Source organism: Stegostoma tigrinum, chromosome 3 (assembly GCF_030684315.1).
Source record: "Stegostoma tigrinum isolate sSteTig4 chromosome 3, sSteTig4.hap1, whole genome shotgun sequence".
Taxonomy (NCBI): Eukaryota; Metazoa; Chordata; class Chondrichthyes; order Orectolobiformes; family Stegostomatidae; genus Stegostoma; species Stegostoma tigrinum.
This window is the reverse complement of record NC_081356.1, coordinates 124642464-124667131: the sequence shown is the minus strand read 5'-3', so window position 1 is coordinate 124667131 and position 24668 is coordinate 124642464. Positions and strand designations below refer to the sequence as shown.

General features: G+C 45.0%; 1 protein-coding gene across 2 annotated transcripts in view; it reads left to right on the top strand.

The window, feature by feature from the left end:
- Nucleotides 1–24668, top strand: part of galntl6 (polypeptide N-acetylgalactosaminyltransferase like 6) — a 1211583-nt gene that overhangs the window by 1017418 nt on the left and 169497 nt on the right. For both annotated transcript variants that reach the window (XM_059644874.1, XM_059644875.1), the window contains exon 7: nucleotides 11471–11654. In XM_059644874.1, the coding sequence (XP_059500857.1) occupies nucleotides 11471–11654 (184 nt within the window). The remainder of the gene's footprint in view (nucleotides 1–11470; nucleotides 11655–24668) is intronic.

Here is a 24668-nt window from a genome sequence, read left to right as displayed (position 1 = left end):
CTATGAAAAAGTCTCTGGCTGTCCAGTCTATCTATACCTCTGATCATTTTGTACACCTCTATCAAGTCACCTCTCATCCTTCGTTGTTCTAAAGAGAAAAGCCCTAGCTCTCTCAACCTTTCCTCATAAGATCTTCTCTCCATTCCAGGCAACATCCTGGTAAATCTCCTCTGCACCTTTTCCAATGCTTCCACATCTTTCCTGTAATGAGGCGACTACAACTGGACACAACACTCCAAATGTGGCCAAACCAGGCTTTTGTGTAGCTGGAGCAATAAAACTTCACAACTCTTGAACTCAATCCTTCTATTAATGAAAGCTAACATTCTTAATGTTAGCCTTCTTAACAACTCTATCCACCTGGGTGGCAGGTCTCAGGGAACTCTGGACATGAACCCCGAGATCTGTCTGCTCCTCCACACTGCCAAGAATCTTTCCAATAACTATGTATTCTGCTTTCAAGTTTGTCCTTCCAAAATGAATCACCTCACACTTTTCAGGGTTAAACTCCATCTGCCACTTCTCAGACCAGCTCTGCATTCTATCAATGTCCCTTTGTAACCTAGAACAGCCCTCTGCACTGTCCACAACTCGACCCACCTTTGTATTGTCCATGAACTTACTAATCCACACTTCCACTCCGTCATGCAAATAATTTACAAAAATCACAAATAGAAGAGGACCAGAACAGATCCTTGTGATACACCACTTGTAACCGAGCCCCATGTTGAATATTTTCTGTCCACTACCATCCTTTATTTTCTAAGGGTCAGCCAATTCTGAATCCAATCTGCCACATTTCCCCCTATCCCATGCCTCCTTCCCTTCTGCATGAGCCTACCATGAGCAACCTTGTCAAAAGCCTTACTTAAGTCCATGTATACCACATCCACTGCTCTACCTTCATCCACGTGTTTGATCACCTCTTCAAAGAATTCAATAAGGTTTGTGGGGCATGATCTACCCCTCACAAATCCATGCTAACTATCATGAATCAAACTGTGCCTTTCTCTTTCTTGAATTTATTCAGACATTTGGCCTCCACAGTCTTTTGCAGTGGAACATTCCATCAGTTCACTATTCCTTGAGTGAGGGATTTTTTTTCCCGATCTCAGTCTGCAATGGCTTACCCTATATCCTAAAACTGTGTGTCCCGATTGTAGAAACTACAGCCAGGCAAAACCATCGTCCCCACAGCTAGTCTGTTCAGGCCTGTTAGAATTTGATATGTTTCCAGAGAAAAACAAAGCAAAAATACTATTGAAAATGGAACTGGTTTACTCACATCTTTTCTGGAATAAGCTTGTGATGAACTCCTTTTCTTTTAATCATCCCAGTGTGTATTTTTTCGGATCTATAGACGTAGGAGTCAGCTGTAAGAGTGAACAGCTGAACCCTTATCATGACACTTTGGTTTACTGATTATATTACATGACCCGATGTAATCTTCCTTGAGGCAGTAAAATAAGCACTTCAGCAGGCTGTGGCCTGAGTTAAAATCAGATTTATTAAGCAGTAAGTAGGTAAGTGAACAGAAGCAACAGCAGATTCAAAGCTATCCTTGGACAGTACAAAGTAACAAATGGCTGTGTCAGTGATGTAGAATTGGCACAGGAATGGCCACAAGCACCCCTGAGTATCAACATTGACAGTGCAGTTTGTTGCAGCCCATTTCCCTTGAATGTAGAGTTTATTGCTGACCTTTCTCTCTCCCTCTCTCGAACTGTGTCTGAGGGCTTTTGACAAGCCATCAATCAAGAAGTACTGGGCCTTCCGTATCTGTTTAGAACCTCCACAACTTTATTGACTTTGCTTAGGTGTCCCCTCAGCCTGCCCTGTTCCAAAGAAAACGACCCTAACCCACCCAATCTTTCGCCATAATCAAATTTCTTCAGTCCAGGCACATCTACACATCTTCCCTGTAGCTGTTCTCACACAATAATATCTCTTCTATAATGTGGTCATCAGAGCTGCACAATACTCCAGCTATGAACTAACAACTATTTACACCATTCCAGCATCATCTCCCAGCTTTTATATTCTGTGCCTCAACTAGTAAAGGCAAGTATTCTGTCTGCTCGCTTGACCATTGTGTTAGCACTAAGCTGGGGTTGCTTTAGCACAGGTGGCTTGCAAAGCAGTGTAATGCTGACAATTCCTGCTACCAGCTGAGGTTACCATGAAGGACTTTCCTTCTAGCCCTCTACCGTCGCCTGAGGTGTGGTGGCCTTAAGTTAACTCGCCACCGTTGTCTGTCTCAGCCCAATGGCCTGATAAGGCTGTGGTGACTTGCCTGGCTCTAAGCAGAGGTCTTGAGTTTTTGAAACTTGCTGCCAAAGTTTGGGGGCGCCATAATAATCTCTTGGCTGAGCTTTTCTGTAAAAGTGAAGTGGATGAAGCCTCTGTACGAGGAGTTATAGAAGCAGCCTGCGGTCTCAGTGACATTTCATTGTTGACCATGATGTAGAGACAGCAGCTGAGTGTGTCGTTGAGATTTACCCATGCTGCGTCGCAGGATTACTGCACAATGAGTAATAATGCACGTGGAGAGCAGGCAATAGCTCCACACCAGCCCTGACCTTGCCCTCTTTGGGTCCCTTCCAATTAGCTCCACAATGACCACTTCAAACTTTGCGCAGAATCCCTCACAAAAGCTCAGCAAAGCTATATTCTGGAAAATGGAGCCTCGCCAGTTGGAGATGCTGAATCTGTAGAGAAACCAGCGCTTATATTCAACTTAAGATAATAAAATGTGAGGCTGGATGAACACAGCAGGCCCAGCAGCATCTCAGGAGCACAAAAGCTGACGTTTTGGGCCTAGACCCTTCATCAGAGAGGGGGATGAGGTGAGGTTTCTGGAATAAATAGGGAGAGAGGGGGAGGCGGACCGAAGATGGAGAGAAAAGAAGATAGGTGGAGAGGAGAGTATAGGTGGGGAGGTAGGGAGGGGATAGGTCAGTCCAGGGAAGACGGGCAGGTCAAGGAGGTGGGATGAGGTTAGGAGGTAGGAGATGGAGGTGCAGCTTGGGGTGGGAGGAAGGGATGGATGAGAGGAAGAACAGGTTAGGGAGGCAGAGACAGGTTGGACTGGTTTTGGGATGCAATTCGTGGAGGAGAAGAGCTGGGCTGGTTGTGTGGTGCAGTAGGGGGAGGGGACGAACTGGGCTGGTTTTGGGATGCGGTGGGGGAAGGGGAAATTTTGAAGCTGGTGAAGTCCACATTGATACCATTGGGCTGCAGGGTTCCCAAGCGGAATATGAGTTGCTGTTCCTGCAACCTTTGGGTGGCATCATTGTGGCACTGCAGGAGGCCCATGATGGACATGTCATCTAAAGAATGGGAGGGGGAGTGGAAATGGTTTGTGACTGGGAGGTCCAGTTGTCTATTGCGAACCGAGCAGAGGTGTTCTGCAAAGTGGTCCCCAAGCCTCCGCTTGGTTTCCCCAATGTAGAGGAAGCCACACCGGGTACAGTGGATGCAGTATACCACATTGGCAGATGTGCAGGTGAACCTCTGCTTAATGTGGAAAGTCATCTTGGGGCGTGGGATAGGGGTGAGGGAGGAGGTGTGGGGGCAAGTGTAGCATTTCCTGTGGTTGCAGGGGAAGGTGCCGGGTGTGGTGGGGTTGGAGGGCAGTGTGTAGCGAACAAGGGAGTCACGGAGAGAGTGGTCTCTCCGGAAAGCAGACAGGGGTGGGGATGGAAAAATGTCTTGGGTGGGGGGTCGGATTGTAGATGGCGGAAGTGTCGGAGGATGATGCGTTGTATCCGGAGGTTGGTGCGGTGGTGTGTGAGAACGAGGGGGATCCTCTTTGGGCGGTTGTGGCGGGGGCGGGGTGTGAGGGATGTGTTGCGGGAAATTCGGGAGACTCAGTCAAGGGCGTTCTCGACCACTGTGGGGGGAAAGTTGCGGTCCTTGAAGAACTTGGACATCTGGGATGTGCGGGAGTGGAATGCCTCATCGTGGGAGCAGATGCGGCGGACGCGGAGGAATTGGGAACAGGGGATGGAATTTTTGCAGGAGGATGTTCTAACACCCAATTCTAAATGATTGAATGTAACAATTTCCTGGAAATGAATGTTGTCTAGATGTTTTATAATGTCCTGTTTTCCCTCTGCTATCTACATTACCACAATGTCAATATTCTAATAGTCCTTAGTTGACTGAAAGCACTTTAGGACATGCTGCAATTAGGAAAGATGCTACAGATAGAAAGTTTTTCCTTGCTTCTTGTTCTCTTTCCCAGCCTTTCCTTCACTTTTTCTTTCCTAGAGTGTAAACAGGATGGATTTCTGGACCAGTACGTTGAGGAAACAACTAGAGGACAGGCCATTTTGACTGTATTGTGCAATTAAACTGAAATAATTAGTCATGTAGTTGTGACACATCTCTTGGGGATGAACGACCATGATATATAAGGGAATATGTGATGGTGTAAGGTAGGAGTTGGTTATGATGGATTTGGAAATCTTATTGAAAGTAATGTCAATGCATAGGCAATGGCAAATATTCAAGGGTAAATGGGCAAAATACAATAATTATTGATTCCCGTCTGGTACACAAGTGCAAAGAGAAAAGTGACCAAACCAAGGAAATTAGAGACCTATTAAATGCAAAAAAGAGACACACAAATTGGCAAGAGAAAACAATAGACCTGATGTTTGGGAACAGTTTAAGAATCAGCAAAGGAGGACCAAGGGATTGATGAAGAAGGGGAAAATAGAGAGTAACCTTGGGACAACATGGAAACTGACTGAAAATGTTTCTAGAGGTATGTAAAGAGAAAAAGATTGGTGAAAACTAAAGTAGGTCTCTTATAGTCAGAAATGAAGGATTGTGTCATGGGGACCGAAGAAATGACTGATGAACCAAATTCATACTTCACTCTGTGTTCACAAAGAGGACATAAATAACATACCAGAAATGATGGGGAACACGGGGTTTAGTGAGGGAGGAAGTGAAGCTAATCAGTATTAGAGAAATGGTGTTGGAGACATTCATGAGAATGAAGGCTGGTCAATGCCGAGGGCTTCATAATCTACATCCCAGAGCACTTAAGGAAGTGACACTAGAATTAGTGGATGCATTGGTGGTCATCTTCCACCATTCTTTAGATTCTGCAACAGTTCCTGCAGATTGGACAGTGGCTAATGTAACCTTACAATTTAAAGAGGGAGCTGGAGAGAAAATGGGGAATTATAGACCAGTAGTGGGGAAGATAGTGGAATACATGATAAAGGATTTTACAGCAGAGCACTTACAGTAGAATCAGATAAAGTCAGCATGCATTTACAGAAGGGAAATCATGCTTGACAAATCTACTAGAGTCATTTGAGGATGTAATTGTTGGGTTCATTGAGGGAGCCAGTGAATGTTGTTCATTTGGGCTTTCAGAAAGCTTCTGACAAAGTCCCACATAAGTGGCTAATATCCAAAATTAAAACACATAGGATTGGGGTTAGTCTATTGGAATGGATAGAAAATTTATTCACAGACAGAAAATAAATCATAGGATTAAAAGGGTCCTTTTCTGCATGACAGGAAGTAACTAGTGGGTTACTTAGGGATCAGTACTAGAACTCCAGCTATTTACAATATGTGTTAGTGATTTAGATGAGGGAACAAAATGCAACGTTTCAAAATTTGCAGATGACACAAAGCTGGGTGAGCTGTGCGGAGGATGCAGAGATGTTGCAGTGTGATTTGGAGAGGCTGAGTGAGTGGGCAAATGTATGGCAGATGCAGTATAATGTGGATAAATATGAAGTTAACACTTTGGTAAGAAAAATAAGAAAGCCGATTATTATCTGAATGGTTATAAATTGCAAGAGGGGAATGTGCAACAAGATCAAGTTGTTCTTGTACACTCACTAACGGCAAAAATGTAGGTACAACAGGCAGAGACGAAGGCAAACGGAATGTCGACCTTCACTGCAAGCAAATTCAATGACTTGTTGCAATTATACAGGACATTGGTGAGGCCATATCTGGAATATTTGTGCAGCTTTAGTCTCCTTATCTGAGGAAGGATATTCTTGCAAGAGAGGGAGTAGAGCAAAGGTTTACCAAACTGATTCATGGGATGGTAGGACTGACATATAAGGACAGATTGAATCAGTTAGGATTATGATCACTGAAGTTTAGAAGAAACCTATAACTTTTTGACAGGACGAGACAAGTTAGATGCAGGAAGAAAGTTTCTGAGGAGTAGGGATGCCCAGCAATTGGGATCATCATTTAAAAATAAGGGGTAAACTTTTTAGGAGTGAGATAATGAGAAATTTCCTCACTCAAAGAGTGGTGAGCCTGTGAGCTCACTACAACACAGAAGGGATTGAGGCCAAAACATGATTTGCTTTCAAGTAGGAGGTAGGTATAGCTCTTGTGTTTAAATGGATCAAGGGATATGGGGGGAGGGTAGGATTATAGTATTAAGCTCGATGATCAGCCGTGATCATATGGAATGGCAGAGAAAGCTCAAGGGAGCCAAACGGTCTATTCCTGCTCCTTATTGTCTTTGTTTCTATGTAAGACATTATTCAGCATCTTTGAAATGCTACTAATGGGGGCAAAAGGAAGAGAGGAAATAAATACAATAACGATTGCTAGAGAAAATGTGCCAGGGAATCTCATAGGGGTGAGGACCATGAGGTCCACTGGACCCAATGGGATGTGTCCTCGGGATACTAGAAGAAATAGTTACAGAGATAGTGGATGCATTGGTAGTAATCTTCAAGGAATCCTTTGGTTCTGGAGTAATCCCACAGGATTGTAAAATTGCTAATGCAGCACTGATTGTCAGAAAGTGAAGGAGAGAAAAGAACAGGTAACTATCGGCCAGTTAATAACATTAGCCTTAGTTAATACATCTGTTCTTAGGAAAATGTTAAAATCTATTACAAAAGATGTAACAGCAAAGCATTTAAAAATACACAGTATGATCAATTGGAGTCAACATGGTTTCACAAAGGTGACATGATGTCTTATAAACTTATTAGGATTCTTTAGGATAAATAAAGGGGAAGCAGTTGATGTAATATATTTTGATTTTCAGACAGCATTTGATTAGGAACTACCCATCAGATTACTTAATAACACAAGTACATATGGTTCGGAGGTAGCATGTCAACATGGAGAGAGGATTGACGAACTAGTAGAAGATGGAGAGTTGGGATAAGCGGAGCATGTTCAGGACAGCAACCTGTAACTAGTGGATTGCCACAGGGATCAGCAATGGGGCTGCAATTATTTGCAATGTACAGTAATGGCGTGGATGAGGAAAGTGAATGTACGATTGCCTAGTTTACAGATTCCACAAAAATAGATGGGATGGTGAATAGTGAGATGACAAAATAAGTTTGAAGAGGGGCATAGATGGAATAAGTGAGTGGATAAAATTTGGCCGAATACAATGTGAGGTTATCCACTTTGGTAGGATGAATATGGTAATATAAATGATTTGGATGAGAATTGAGGAGGTATGGTTAGTAAATTTATGGATGACACATAAGATTGGTGGTGTAGTAGACAGTGAAGAAGGTTGTTTGGGAATACAGCGAGATTTTTATCAACCAGGCCAGTAGACTGAGGAATGGCTGATGGAATTTAATTTATATAAATGCAAGGTGTTGCATTTTGGTAGGTCAACCAGGTAAGGGCTTATATAGTCAATGGTAGGGCCCTAGAGAGGGTTGATCTTGGGGTACATGTTCATAGCTCCTTGAAAGTGGAATCATAGGTAGACAGGTTAGTGAAGAAACCTTTCTGCATGTTTGTTTTCATCAGTCAGAGCACTGAGCAGAGGAATTAGGACATCTTGTTGTAGCTGTACAATTTGTTAGTGAGGCTACATTTGGAGTACTGCATGCAGTTCTGGTCACCCCACTATAGAAAGGATATTAAATTTGAAAGGAGTGCAGAAAACTTTTACTGGGATGCTACCTGGACTGGACAGTTTGTATTTTAAGGAGAGGCTGGATAGTCTGGGACTTCTTTCCCTGCAGCACAGGAGACTGAGATGTGCCCTTATAGAGGTTCATAAAATTATGAGAGGCATAGATGAGGTAGACAGCCAACAGCTTTTCCCCATGGTAAGGAGTCTAAAGCTAAAGGGCATAGGTTAAGATGAAAGGGTAGAGATGCAAAAGGGTCCGGGAGCAACCTTTTCACACAGAGGGTGGTGTCTGGAACGGTTTGCCAGAGGTAATGTGGAGGCGAGTACAATTTTGTTATTTAAAAAATATTTGGACAGGTACATGGAGAGAACTTGGGCAAATGGGACTAGTTTAATTGTGAAAACTGGGAGGCATGGACAAGTTTTGACCGAAGGGCCTGTTTCCATGCTGTTAACCTTTATGACTCTAATGAGGAGCTGATTTTTTTTAAATGGAGAAAGACTGAAGAAAGCTATTGCACAGGGAATTTGGAAGTGCATAAATCTCAAAATGTTAGCATTCTAGTCAGTCAGTAATACGAAGGCAAATGGAATATTGGGCTTTATTTCCAAGCAAATGGAATATAAAATAGGAGGTCTTGCTAAAATTATATACAGCTCCAGTGAAACCACAGCTGGAATACTGAGAACATCTTTAGTCACCTTACCTAACAAAAATATATTGACATTGGCGATAGTCCAAAGAAGATTCGCTAGGCTGATTCCAGGTATGGAGAGACTGTCCTATGAGGTGAGATTCAGTAAGTTGGGCCTGTAGTCATTGGAGCTTGTAAGAATAAAAGGAGACCTTAATAAACATGTAAGATTCTTAAGGAACTAGGCAAGGTAGATGCGTAAGTGTTGTTGGAGAGTCTTGGACCTAAGTGCATAATTTCAGAATAAAGTGTTACATATTTAAGACTGAGATGAGCAAGAATTTCTTCTCTCAGAGTCAATCTGTGGAATTCTTTAGGCAGAGGGCTATTGAGGCTGGACCTTTAAGTATATTCAAGCCTGAGTGAGATAGATAGATAGACCTTCAATCAATAAGGAATCAAAAGTTATGGGGAAAAAGTAGCAAAGTGGAGTTGAGGATGATCATTTCAGGCAGGATTTCATCGAGGAGCAAAGCAGACCAAATGAGCTGAATGGCCTACATCTCCTGTGTCACCTCTACTGCACTCTCTCCAATGAAGTCACATCTTTCCTAAATTGTTGGTGCACACATCTAAACAATGAGCTCTAGCTGAGGTCTAACCAATGTCCTATCCAGGTTCAATATATCTCCCTACCAATGAAGCATAGAAAACTGTCTACTTCTCTCTCCTTAGAAGAAATTATTTCGAATTTCTTTCTCTTCTTTAGAATAGTACACCTTTTTTTTACTAACTCACTATGTTCTTTGAACCCAAGTGTTTCACTCACATATCTCCAAACTGAAGTTCATCTGCTACCTATCCATCACCCCATCAACAAATGTCTACACTGTCCTCCTCACAGTTCATAATTCTTCCAAGTTTGTGTCCTCTGGAAATGTTGCAATTTCCTCTTGCACGTCAAGATCTACATATTTTATATATACAAGAGAAGCAAAAGTCCCACTACCAAACCCTGGGCAATGTACATCAAACCTTCCACCAGCTGGAAAAATGCCCATTAACAATTATCCATCCTATCCCTTAGCCAATTTTATGTCCAAATTGCTGCTGTTCCTTTTATTTCCAGGATCTATAACATTTTTCACAAGGCTGTTATGTGACACTTTCTAAAACACCTTCTGGAGGTCCATGTACACCACATCAACAGCCTTGCTATCATTAACCTTCCCTGTTACCTCTTCAAAGCATGATGTGGAGATGCCAGTGTTGGACTGGGGTGTTCAAGGTAAGAAGTCACACAGAACACAGTTACTGTCCAACAGGTTAATTTGTAATCACAAGCTTTTTGAGCACTGCACCTTCGTCAGGTGGAGTGAGCAGCGCTCCAAAAGCTTGTGATTTCAAGTAAACCTGTTGGACTATAACCTGGTGTCCTGTGACTTCTGATCTCTTCAAAGCAGTTATGATACGTAATTGTCCCTTAACAAGTCCATGTTGTCTGCTCCAAATGAATCCACATTTTTCATATGGGTACTAATTTTACCCTAAATAATTGTTTCTAGAAGTTTCCTCACCATTGAATATCGGCTGTCATTGCTGAAAGTGTCTTTGCAACTTATTTTGAACAAGGCCAAGATTATTGCCAGTCCCTCTGCAATTTCCACTCTCACTTCCTTCAATATTCTTGGATACATTTCATCCGGTTCCAGTGAGTTGCAATCTTTAATTACTGATACTGTATTTAGTATGTCTTCCTTAACAATTTTCTGACTGAGTTTCCCCTCTGACGGCACGGCCTTGGGTAACATCGGCCATGCAAGTAAACATTGACGCAAAATATTTGTTTAACACCTCAGACATGCCTCTTGATACCATTTGCAAATCCCTTTTGGTCCCTCATCAACCTTACTCCTTTTTCCACTATCCTTTTACAACCAATGTGCTTATAGAAGAATTGGGGGTTTCCCTTTACAATAGCTGCCAGTCTTTCTCCAGAAACTCTTTTGCTTCTTTACCCCCTTTGTTTTTCATTCTACTTACAACCCAACACCTATTTTTTTGGATGTGAGTTTGCTCGCTGGACTGGAAGGTTAGTTTTCAGACGTTTCATCACTATTCTAGGTAACATCATCAGTGAGCCTCCGACGAGGCTTCATCGGAGGCTCACTGATGATGTTACTTAAAATGGTGATGAAACGTCTGAAAACGAACCTTCCAGCTCAGCGAGCAAACTCACATCCAGAACCTCAACCTGAGCTACAAATCTTCTCAAAACTCGCTAGCACCTATTTTTTTCTCTAATTTAATTTCCATCTCCTTTCTCAGCCAGGGAATTCTCTTTGTTTATCCTAAATTTCTTTTTTGAAGAAATGTACACTGGCTGCGCCCAAATGATCTCCTCTACAGGCAGCCTATTGTTCTTCCTATCACTGAGTGAAATGCTCACTTGGGGGAGCTGGTGCAGAGACAATAGGCCAAATGGCCACTTTCTGTGCTGTAACAATTCTGTGATGCCCAAGTTGAGATGGAGTTATCCTTTAACTTCTAGTTATAGCATTCCCCCATTGTATTTGGCGGTGCAACCTAATGGCACAGATGGACACATGGTATACTGCGAAGTGTAGGATTTTGAAATAGTGTGCAACAGATATTTTGTGAATAATCAATGCTTGACAGATTTAGGACAGTTTAGTCAGCCTGAGTGACAGATGTAGATAGCTGAGATTTGTTTAGCCTCACTAGAGGAGACCCGCTTTAAAAGGAATCGAGTAGTTTCTAATCACTGGCCAGCCGCATGATGGTCCACAGTGCACTGAACAGTTGTATGCGCAGTGGGCAGGCAATGTCACAACATTCTCTAGGATAAGGTAGAGTGCGGTTATGATGGATGAGGCTTGGATTAATGTTTCTCTCTATGGTATTGCCTTTCATCTTTCAGACCAGATTGCTCAGGACCACAGGACCATTGTGTGCCCAATGATCGATGTCATTGACCACAATCATTTCGGCTATGAGATGCAAGCTGGAGACGCAATGAGGGGAGCCTTCGACTGGGAGATGTACTACAAACGTATTCCCATCCCACCTGAGCTCCAGAGGGCTGATCCCAGCGACCCGTTTGAGTAAGTAGCACGGACAGAAAGAACGGCAGATCAAATAAAGCAGCAGTTTTGTGCGGTTGGCAAATTTCAGACAGCAGCAGTGACTGTGAATCTGTAATGCAGTTGTATTTTTAGAAAGGATTTGTATCTTTTCATACTGTCACAGTGTGCCTTTTCTCTTTGGAAGACATTTCTCCCTGCTTTACCCCAAATGAGCTCTCTAGTTTAGAAAAGCTGGAGGAGGGCATTCAGAACATCGAGTTTTTAACAGCTTCATCGAGCAAGCTATTTAGCTCATTCCGCAGCCTCACAGAATTTTCCTGATCAAAAGGAGAAACTATTCCGAGGTGTGGAGGATTGATAGCCAAACGGCACAGATTTGAGACCGTTGGCACAAGAAGCAAAAGGAACATGAGGGAATGTATTTTTCTCTCAGCAAGTGGTTAGGGTCTTGAATGCAGCCCCTGAGAGAGCGGTGGAGACGGATTCAATTGAGAGCATTCAAGAAAGCATTGGATAATTTGTGAGGAATGTACAGGGCTAGAGGGGGAGAAGACAAGGGAGTGGTACTAGACAAGTTATTCCTAAAGTGGGTCAGTACAGGTACAACAATTTGAATGTCCCACTTTGAGCTGCACATATTCTATAATTTTAATAAGCAAATATCACTTTTGTTTTGAATATTATAATCAAATCTTCCTCCATTGATCTTTCAGTCTGTTCATTCCAGCTCAAAGTAATTGGCTTAAAAATAGCCTCCTCTTCATTTAATGTCTATCTTTTTTGCCTGTTATCTTAAGTTTGTAACCTCTGGCTTTTATTCTGTGCAATGAAACGGGATGCCCCTTAATTACTTCATTTGAACCTTAGATCATTTTAAGCACTTTCGTTGAACCTTTTGTCCTGTCAGGAGAACAAGTCCAGTGCCTGGTGTTTCCCCAGATAACAGAAAGCCCTCAGCTCTGGGATCTTACTGGTGTAGAATAGCTTACTGTCCCACAAACTCAACCCCATTCCCACAACCCTTCTTTTCCCATTCCTAATCCCTCTGGTCTGAACACCTCTGTACGCAGTGGACAGTTTAGTATGGTCAATCCACCTTACCTGCACATCTTTGGACTTTGGGAAGAAACTGGAGCACCTGGCGGAAACTACAGATGCAGGGAGAGTGTGCAAACTCCACAGATAGTCACCCAAAGCTGGAAATGAATCTGGACCCCTGGCACTGAGGCAACGATGCCAACCACTTAGCCACTGTGACCTTTGTATCAATCTCAGCTGGTGCAGGAACTAAACTGGTTGTTGGTGTCACAGACCAGCCATCCAGCAAACAGAAGCAAATCAAACTCCACCCCCCACCCTACCCAGCTAGATGCAACAGCGATGACGAGCAATACAGGAAAGCAACTGGACTCCTACCACCCGTCTACCCTCTCTACCCCCTGCAGGGAGAGCCTGCACGATTGGGAAGTTACTTGGGGATTCGGAGCCCCGGTGGGAGCATGTGCAGAAATGGGTGGGCACAGCAGTTTACAGTCCAACCTCCATGTCTGACTGTCAGTGCCACCTGCCCTTCACCACCCCCAGCCCCTGTAACTACCTGGGAGCCAACTGAGCCAGATTCAATGATGAAGGGTCTAGGCCCGAAACATCAGCTTTCGTGCTCCTGAGATGCTGCTTGGCCTGCTGTGTTCATCCAGCCTCACATTTTATTATCTTGGATTCTCCAGCATCTGCAGTTCCCATTATGTCTGAGCCAGATTTAAAGCCTAGTTAAGGCCTACTTCCTGAAGACGGTCTCCAAGGCTGCAGGGTCTAAGCCAGCTGCCATACTCCATATAGTCAGCCTCCCCAGTGGCAGACCCTGAGAGGCCAGAACTCCAGGCAGGCTCTGAGGCCTTGTCAGCCAAGCACCATTCCTTGTTCAGGGGCATAGTTAAACTAAAAAAAATAGAAATGTTAACTAAAAAAGGGAAGTGGTCCCTCTCTCCAAGCTGAACTGCAGGCTGCTCCATCACAGCTGGAGGCTATCATTGTGGTTCATTAGCTTCCAAGGGTCACTTCGGCCTCTTTGAATCAACACCGAGTTTGGCAATTTGATAAATGTCTCTGCCAGGTGAACACTGCCAGCACACCATTCATGACCCCGACCCCAACCCCACCCTCCACTTGGCCTGAGAGCCTATGTCCCAATCAGCCAGAAGTCCCAGCTAAAGTTGGGTTTCAAATCTCACCGTGAAAATTTAATTTCAATAGATCTCAAATTACAAACTAATCTTAGCAGTAGTGACCACAGAACCATTGTCAATGTTTGTACAAATAAACACCTGGTTCACTAATGTCCTTTCGAAAAGGAATTGGGGTTACCATTGACCAGAAACTCAACAGGACTCAACACATAAACACAGTGGCTACAAGAGCAGGTCAAAGGCTAGGAATACTGCAACGAGTAACTCACCTCTTGACTTCCCAAAGCCCGTCTACCATCTACAAGGCACACATCAGCAGTGTAATGGAATACTCCTCACTTACCTGGATGAGTGCAGCCCCAACAACACTCAAGAAGCTTGACACCATCCAGGTCAAAGCACCTCACTCAATTGGCATCACATCCACAAGCATCCACTCCCTCTACCACTGACCCTCAGTAGCAGTTGTGTGCACTATCTACATGATGCACTGAAGAAATACACCAAAGATCCTTAGACAGAATCTTCCAAACCCACAAGCACTTCCACCTAGAAGGGCAAGGACAACAGAAAGATGGGAACAGCACAAGCCTGCAAGTTCCCCTCCAAGCCACTCACCATCTGACTTGGAAAAATATCGCTGTTCCTTCAGCATCACTGGGTCAAAAACCCTCCTGAATGGCACTGTGGATCAAACTGCAGCAGATGGCCAAGAAAACAGTTCACCATCACCTTCTCAAACGTAACTAGGGAAAGGCAATAACAATGCTGGCCCAGCCAGTGATGTCCACGTCCCACAAGTGAATAAAAAAAGGAAATCTGCTACGGTCACGTGATCTGGTCTATTTATGACTCCAGACCCACAGCAATGTGGTTGACTCATTGACACAGCCTAGCAAGCCACTCAGATCAGGGACAAATGAAGGATGGGAAACAAACGTTGGTCATGCTGCTGACCCCCAGTATCCCATGAATGAATATAGAAACCCTCCCCAAATGGATTTGCTGTTGCAATAGAACTTTTGATTTTTTGCCACTATTTTATGTGGCAAAGATTCCCATGGCACCATACAACACTAACAGGCAAAGCAACATATTCTAGCTTCCTGATTGGCTGAAATATTGATACATCAAGCTATAATTCCAGCCAATAGGAGCCTTGGCCCTCATGTCCATCGATCATTAGACCATAAGACATAGGAGCAGAAATTAGGCCTTTCGGCCCATTGAGTCTGCTTAGCCGTTCATTTACGGCTGATAAGTTTCTCAAACCCATTTTCCCACTTTCTCCCCATAATTGATAATTAAGAACCTTGACCCCTTGATAATTAAGAACCTACCTCTGTATTAAATAAACTCAATGACCAGGCCTCTACAGCCTTTTGTGGCAATGAATTTCATAGATTCATCACTCTCTGGCTGAAGAAGATTCTCTTAATTTCAATTCTAAAGATCTTCCTTTTACTCCAGGGCTGTGCCCTCAGGACCGAGTCTCTCAAACAATGAAGCATCTTCCCAACATCCACTCTGTCCAGGCCATTCAGTATTCTGTAAGTTTCAATTAGATCCCATCCTTCTAAACTCCAATGAATATAGTCCCAGAGTCCTCAAATGTTCCTCATATGTTAAGCTTCTCATTCCTGGGACATTTGTCGTGAACCTCCTCTGAATCCACTCCAGGGCCAATCCATCCGTCCTGAGACATGGGGCCCAAGACTGCACACAATACTCCAAATGTGGCTTGACAAAGGCCTTATAAAGCCTCAGGAGTACATCCCTGCTTTTATATTCTAGTCCTCTCAAAATAAATGCCAGCATTGCATTTGCTTTCCTGACTACTTACTCAGCCTGCAAATTTACCTTGAGAGCATCCTGGGCTAGAACTCCAAAGTCCCTTTGTACTTTAGATGTCTGAATTTTATCCCTATTTAGAAAACAGTCCATGCTTTTATTCTTCTTACCAAAGTGCACGACCTCACAATTTCCCACATTGTACTCCATCTGCCACTTCTTTGCCCCCTCTCCTAACCTGTCCAAATCCTTCTGCAGCCTCCCTGACCACTCAATACTACCTGTCCCTACCTTTGCAAACGTAGCCAGAATACCCTCAATTCCTTCAACTAGATCATTAATGTATAAAGTGAGTAGTTGTGGTCGCAATACTGACCCTTGTGGAACACCATTTGTCACCGGCTACACATTGGGCAACAAAGCAAGCACCAAGGAGACAAGCACAGGATCCACACTTGACCTCTGAACTCTAATCTTCCCTGCCTTTCTTCACTATCTCTATGTGCATAACAGAAGCAAACGTGATCAAAGGCAATGAATAAAATCCACTTTATTCAGATGCCCCTACAATGGTTCTCCTGGGTGTTGATCAAAGCAGTGCCCTGGAGACCAATTTGCAATTCTTGGGGATTCCAATGTGATCCTTTAGGATTGGTAACACTGGGCTGCTTCTGGACATCAGGCTACGTTTCCATGTTTAGAGCAGAACCATGAATCCTACCCAATGGAGAGCAAATATTGCTTAAAAAGAGACCAGAAGTCGGCATTTTCCAACTGCACTCATCAGGATCAAAACACAAGAAAGCAAATGGAGGAAGAAAACATCAATTTATACAGTATGAGGGGAGGATGCCCACTGATTGGACTATGATCAGCATTGGGATAGGGTACATGCTGTAAACATTCACAACAGCAACAACTAAGTTGCTGGAAAAGCTCAGCAGGTCTGGCAGCATTTGTGGAGGAGAAAACAGAGTTAACGTTTTGGGTCCGGTGACCCTTCCTCAGAACTGATGGTGGCTGGGTATGCTGTAAACAGTCATCCTACCTTTCCTTCTCTTTCTCCCCACTGCCATGGCTCCTGAGCAAGCTGACTGAGGTTTAACCGTTGACCAATGATGAAAGAAAATTTGACATAGAACCACAAATGCAGAAGATACCGGGACAGGCCACTGAAAGGTTGGTCAAAGAATGAAAGAACATCTTTGAGGAGAAAAGGGAGAAGGAACAGGAATAAAAACAAAGTTGCTGGGAAAGCTCAGCAGGTCTGTGAAGGAGAAAACAGGAGGCGATCCTTCCTCAGGAACTGGATATTGTTGCAAGATGGCAGCAGAGTAGGATGCTCCAGCTGGAACTCAGCAGCACCACCCACTCTTTTCTTACTCACACCCTGCAGCAACCTCCAGCAAGGAGCAATAATTTCTGGTCTCCAGGGATGATTCCCAGCCTCTGGCAATGACTGCCAACCTGTCATAGCAGCTTCTCAGCTTGGCATAGGCAGCTTCCCTACCAGGAACAATAGACTCCCACCCCAACCCTGGAGGCCACAAAGCCACCTACAGCAGCATTACCCCTTTGCAGTGTGGAGCCAGGGCTCAGCACACACTGGAAGCTAAATGCCAGCTGCTGTACTGAACTCTTTTCTGTAATGCTGGACATCTTACTTCCGTATTGTCTAAATCTTGTCACAAAAGAAGCTGTGTCTATGTACTTTTATAGCTGTCAGTGCTGTAATTGACAATGTACAAACTTTTCACTATACTCATTGAGTATATGTGGCAATAAAGCCTATCCTATTTTATTCAGATATGCAAAGTGGTACTCAGTCCATCACCTTCCTGTCCACGCCCCCCACCCTCCAGGGCTAACCCCGATAATATCAAGGGGATTATATTAAATAAAAAAACTAAGAGTCAATTAAGCATGTTAAAGCTCAAGTTGACTGGATTTTTACTATGTATGATGTGGGCAGAGAAGTGGGGAGGTTGCAGCTTGGTTTTATGTCAAGTTTCGATGTTCAGGGAGGAAAGGAAGTCGGAGGATGGTACTACTTTCCGTTGTGCATCTGGGGGCTAGCCTCTGAGAAGATAGCAGCATCTCGCCCCCAGCCTTCCTCCACACCCAGAGCTTTACCATCCACCCCTCCACAGCCCTCTTCCATCCCCTTCCCCATCAATGCTCCAAAGTAGATGCCTTCATATTCCATTGGAACATCAATCCCCTGGGGCTGGTCTATAGAGTTGGCCAGATCGTGGTGGTCAGAAAGGCAATCGGACTGGCCGACAGATCGGGAGGGAATAAGATCTCCTCCTCTACCTGAGAAATGCAAATCCCACTCTGCACCAGCTGCAGAGTGCTTTGGCTGCGAGGGAGCGTGGAGGCCGCTTCGCTGTGGTGGTGGGATGCAGTCAGCCTCCTCATTCAGTTATGTCCAGGAGAACAGAGCGGGGAGCTTTAAGGAGGAAATTCCAGTGTTCCGGGCCCGAGCGGCTGAATGAGCGAACATTGTAGTGCAAAGGGAATAAATAGTGGATGCTCGTGAGACCGGGTTTGGGAGAACATAGCGATATCAGAGGACTTTGAGGCTGGAGGAAATAGGGATTTGAGCATAAGACTGAGAATTTTAAAAAGATATTTCCAGACCACTGTCCCAAGGTTACAGGGATATTGTGAAGAAAACGGCCCATGAGTCAGGATTGGGAATGTTTTCTGTAAGACAGGAAGAGAGGGAGCCTAACGTGATTCTCACAGATGTTTTAAAACTGTGATGCGTACTCTAGTGGGCACAAACCACAGTATTGGACCCTAGTGAAATACGGAGGGCTGGCAAGCAAGTAATGTGAGAATCAAGTAACAGATGAAGAAATTGGACGATTTCAGAACTGGCTCTGCATCATGTTACTAGGCCTACAGCACCACCTGCTGGTCTACGCACTAAACAGCCTTTTCCTTGGAGGCTGTTAAATAACGCTGGTCAGATTCCAAAGCTTTCAGAGAATCAACTTTGAATCCAGAGTGATTATAACCCTCTGGGCTCACTTTTAGGTTCATTGCTTAAAGAGCACACACCAATCAAACCTGTGCTTTTCACATACTGACTTGCTAGCCTGTGGCATTAGCCAACTAATCATCATTCAAACAGGTTTCGAATTACAGTATACATTTCGAATCAGAGAATCCCAACAGTGCAGAGAGGGGCTATTCATCCCATTGAGTCTGCACTCATCCTGTAAAGAACATTCCATCTCATAGCTCTGGCCTTCCCATGGCTAATCCACCTAACCTGCACGTCTTTGGACTGTAGGAGGAGACCGGAGCACCCGAAGGAAAACCACACAGACACGAGGAATTTGCGCAAACTCCAGGGCGACAGTCAGCCGAGGGTAGGATCGAACCCGGGTGCGTGCTGCCGTGAGGCAGTATTGCTAAATTAACGTGCCACAATGCCATAAATTTTCTCATCTGGCACGAGAAATTAACTCCCTGCGCAAAGGTCAGCCCAACAGTAATTTAGGGAGCTGTTGATCATTAAAATCCGAAAGAACTGCGGATGCTGTAAATTAGAAACAAACGCAGAAATTGCCGGAAAAGCTCAGTAAGTTTGGCAGCATTTGTGGAGAGAAATCAGAGTTAGTGTTTCAGGTGGAGTGAACCTTCCTCCGAACCCTGACTTCAATCAAACGTGCGGCAGCCTGATGAGCCACTGTAAACTGAAACAGATTCAGACATGGCTTTCAGAAGCGAATTTGGGTAAATGCTTCACAGAGAAGGATTGGTAGAGTTGTAGGGACAAAGCATGGGGGCGGGGTGGAACTTATGGCTTCTTTCTGTGCTCTATGATTCTGTGAACATTATGAAGTAAATATACACAAGTACAGGGCCACAAAGAAAGAAACGTTTGTCTTTATATAGCCCCATTCATGATGACAGGGTGCCCTAAAGTGCTTCAAAACAAATTGACAACCTTTGAATTGTGGTCACAGTGGCCAATTTGCAGTCAAGGTGGTATTAAAAGCAAAATTAGAGAATATGTGCAGTGCAAAAAGAGTCCATCTGGCCTACTGACTCTCTGAAGAGCATTTCATCCCAAGGATACTGTTCGACAAATCTGAAGATAAAACAGAAAACTCAGCAGGTCAGGCAACACCTGAGCAATAGGTTAATGTTTGAATACCATGCGACTCTATTTCAGAGGGGAGATGATCGTGTTTTGGTTATATTACTGGATTAGTTGGTCAGAGGGCTCAGTCTAATGTGCCAGAGATAGGGATTTCACACCAAATCCTTCTCTTGAAAACAATCTGACTAGAGCCGTAGAGTCTTACGGCACAGAAAAGGACCCTTCGGCCCTACCATATTCACAAACTTAACTGGACCCACCTGCTTGCATTTTGCTCATATTCCTCCAAACTTTTTCTATCCCTGTACTTAGCAAAATGTCTTTTAAACATTGTAACTGTACCCACATCCACCACTTCCTCTGGTAGTTCATTGCACATATGAACTACTCTCTGTGCAAAAAACGTTACCCCGAAGTCATTTCTAAATCTTTCTCCTCTCACCTTAAAAATATGCCCCAAGTTTTGTACACCCCTGCCCTAGGGAAAAGACCTTGCTATTCACCTTATGTATCCCCGTCATGATTTTATAAACCTCAACAAGGTCACCCCTCAACCTTCGACACTCCAGTGAAAGAAGTCCCAACCTATCCATCCGAACTCAAACCTTCCATTCCCAGCAACATCCTGGTCAATCTTTTCTGAACCCTCTCCAACTTGATAATATGCATCCTGTAGCATGGTGATCAGAACTATACACAGTACTCCAGAAAAGGCCTCACCAATGTCCTGTACAACCTCAACATGACGTCCCAACTCCTATACCAAGAGATCTGAGCAGTGAAGGCAGGCGTGCTAAACAGCTTCTTAACTACCCTGTCTAAATGTGATGCAGATTTCAAAGAATTATTTACTTGAATCCCTACATTTGTTGGTTCTACAATATTACCCAGAGCCCTACCATTAAGTCTTACCCTTATTTGTTTTATCAAAATGCAATGCCTCACATTTGTCCAAATTAAAGTCCATCTGCCACTCTTCAGCCCATTGACACAATTGATCAAAATCTTTTTGTAATTTTACGTTTTTTCACTGTCGACTATACCACCAATGTTGGCGTCATCCACAAGCTTACTAACCATGTCTCCCAAATTCGCATCCAAATCGTTTCTATAAATGACAGACAAAAGTAGGCCCAGAGCTTATCCCTGTGGAATACTGCAGGTCACAGGCCTCCAGTCCAAAAAACAACCCTCCACCACTGCTCTCAAGCCAATTTTGGATCTAATTGGCAAGCTCACCCTGAATCTGATGTGATCTAACTTTACAAATGAGTCTATCATGCAGAACATTGTCAAAGACTTTACTAAAGTCCGTGTGAACCACATCTATTACTCTCCCCTCAACAATATTTTTGGTTACTTCCTCCAAAACTCAATCAAGTTTGTTACTTTTTCATTTCTGCTCTGTTACTTGACTCTGTTTCACACAGCATACATTTAAAGATAGGCTCTGAGTTATCATAGAATAGAATCATACAACCGCTACAATGTGGAAGCAGGCCATTCAGCCCATCAGATCCACACCAGCCCTCCAAAGACTATCCTCCCAGACCCACCTCAGAGCCCTGAATTTCCCATGGCCAGCCCACCTAGCCTGCACATCATTGGACTGTGGGAGGAAACCACAGCACCCAGAAGGAAACCCACACAATCACCTGAGGGTGGAATTGAATCCAAACCCCTGGCACCATGAGGCACTAAGTTGCAATGATATAAGCCAAAAGAAATAGAATAAAATGTAACAGCATTGTAAACTTCATGACTGTTAAAACACAGATGAGGATTTTCAGCAGCAAATGAGATGAGGCAAAATAGAAAAAGATTTACCCACTATAATAGAGATAACAAAGCGTGGAGCTGGATGAACACAGCAGGCCAAGCAGCATCTGAGATGCTGCTTGGCCTGCTGTGTTCATCCAGCTCTACACTTTGTTTTCTCGGATTGTCCGGCATCTGCAGCTCCTACTATCTCTGATATAAGATTTACCCACTGTCTTTCACATCCACTCAATGTTTCAAAGTCCTTCACAAGCAGCAGAATACTTTTGAAGAGAAGGAAACGCAGCAGCTAATATGTGATAGTTACTGGATGATCTGTTGACCGTGATGTTGTTTGAGCAGTGAGTGTGGATCAGGACACTGGGCAAAACTTCAGAGGGATACAGTCACCATCCTCTTCTGACAAATGGTACCATGGGACCTCTCACATATACCTGGGCAAGTAGAATGGGCCAGTGCAGCGTTTCTCAGTGATGCATTGGGATAAGGGTCTTGGACTTTGGACTCACAGCCAGGAGAGGGCATTGAACCTGGAACCTTGTAACTCAGTGGTGAAAGTGCAACCCGCTAACCAACAATCTGAAAGATGCAAAAGGGTGGTCTCGGCAATGGATTAAACAGGTGGTTGGGAGCTTCCCTTGACATCAGGACTGTGAATGTTCTGACCTAACAGCGGAGAATGAGCATGGAAGAGGGATGGAGTTACTTACCAGAGATAATGGGAACTGCAGATGCTGGAGATTCCAAGATAATAAAATGTGAGGCTGGATGAACACAGCAGGCCAAGCAGCATCTCAGGAGCACAAAAGCTGACGTTTCGGGCCTAGACCCTTCATCAGAGAGGGGGATGGGGAGAGGGTTCTGGAATAAATAGGGAGAGAGGGGGAGGCAGACCGAAGATGGAGAGAAGATAGGTGGAGAGAGTATAGGTGGGGAGGTAGGGAGGGGATAGGTCAGTCCAGGGAAGACGGACAGGTCAAGGAGGTGGGATGAGGTTAGGAGGTAGGAAATGGAGGTGCGGCTTGGGGTGGGAGGAAGGGATGGGTGAGAGGAAGAACAGGTTAGGGAGGCAGAGACAGGTTGGACTGGTTTTGGGATGCAGTGGGTCGGGGGGAAGAGCTGGGCTGGTTGTGTGGTGCAGTGGGGGGAGGGGACGAACTGGGCTGGTTTTGGGATGCGGTGGGGGAAGGAGAGATTTTGAAGCTGGTGAAGTCCACATTGATACCATTGGGCTGCAGGGTTCCCAAGCGGAATATGACTTGCTGTTCCTGCAACCTTCGGGTGGCATCATTGTGGCACTGCAGGAGGCCCATGATGGACATGTCATCTAGAGAATGGGAGGGGGAGTGGAAATGGTTTGCGACTGGGAGGTGCAGTTGTTTGTTGCGAACCGAGCGGAGGTGTTCTGCAAAGCGGTCCCCAAGCCTCCGCTTGGTTTCCCCAATGTAGAGGAAGCCACACCGGGTGCAGTGGATGCAGTATACCACATTGGCAGATGTGCAGGTGAACCTCTGCTTAATGTGGAAAGTCATCTTGGGGCCTGGGATGGGGTGAGGGAGGAGGTGTGGGGGCAAGTGTAGCATTTCTTGCAGTTGCAGGGGAAGGTGCCGGGTGTGGTGGGGTTGGAGGGCAGTGTGGAGCGAACAAGGGAGTCACGGAGAGAGTGGTCTCTCCGGAAAGCAGACAGGGGTGGGGATGGAAAAATGTCTTGGGTGGTGGGGTCGGAATGTACATGGGGGAAGTGACAGAGGATGATGCGTTGTATCCGGAGGTTGGTGGGGTGGTGTGTGAGAACGAGGGGGATCCTCTTAGGGCGGTTGTGGCAGGGGCGGGGTGTGAGGGATGTGTTGCGCGAAATGCGGTTGACGCGGTCAAGGGCGTTCTCGACCACTGTGGGGGGAAAGTTGCGGTCCTTGAAGATCTTGGACATCTGGGATGTGCGGGAGTGGAATGCCTCATCGTGGGAGCAGATGCGGCGGAGGCGGAGGAATTGGGAATAGGGGATGGAATTTTTGCAGGAAGGTGGGTGGGAGGAGGTGAATTCTAGATAGCTGTGGGAGTCGGTGGGCTTGAAATGGACGTCAGTTACAATCTTGAACTGAAGGTTGGGGTGGAAGGTGTTGGTGAAGTGGATGAACTGTTCGAGCTCCTCTGGGGAGCAAGAGGTGGCGCCGATACAGTCATCAATGTAACGGAGGAAGAGGTGGGGTTTGGGGCCTGTGTAGGTGCGGAAGAGGGACTGTTCCACATAACCTACAAAGAGGCAGGCATAGCTGGGGCCCATGCGGGTGCCCATGGCCACCCCCTTAGTCTGTAGGAAGTGGGAGGAATCAACCAGCCCAGCTCTTCCCTCCACCCACTGCATCCCAAAACCAGTCCAACCTGTCTCTGCCTCCCTAACCTGTTCTTCCTCTCACCCATCCCTTCCTCCCACCCCAAGCCACACCTCCATCTCCTACCTACTAACGTCATCCCACCTCCTTGACCTGTCCGTCTTCCCTGGACTGACCTATCCCCCCCCTACCTCCCCACCTATACTCTCTCCACCTATCTTCTTTACTCTCCATCTTCAGTCCGCCTCCCCCTCTCTCCCTATTTATTTCAGAATCCTCTCCCCATCCCCCTCTCTGATGAAGGGTCTAGGCCCGAAACATCAGCTTTTGTCCTCCTGAGATGCTGCTTGGCCTGCTGTGTTCATCCAGCCTCACATTTTATTATCTTGGAGTTACTTGCCAACCTGGATGAAAAACACCACAGCAGGCCATCAGAACGCCGGGCCGAAAGCATCTGCGAGGAAAATGCCAGTGGGTAAAGACCACCAACCTGGACGAAGATGCCATGCCAGGCCGTTGGAGCAGTGGAGTGTTCACTGGAAATTTAGCTGGATCACCAACGAGACCTCAACACTGGGGCAAAACTGCCCAGCTATGAGACCAGCCAGTAATGCCCCTACCTCATGAGTGAGTGAGGAAAAAGGCAGCTGGTAGAATTTAAATACATCGACTTAATCTGTGAGGATAAAATTAGTTACCAGTGCTGACCATTGCTGGCATTCATTGTTGTTTAAAAAAAAACCCACCATGTGCTTTAGGAAAGGAATCCAGCATCCTTACCTAGTCAGGCCAATAAATGACTCTCACTAAAGAGCTCCCCTAA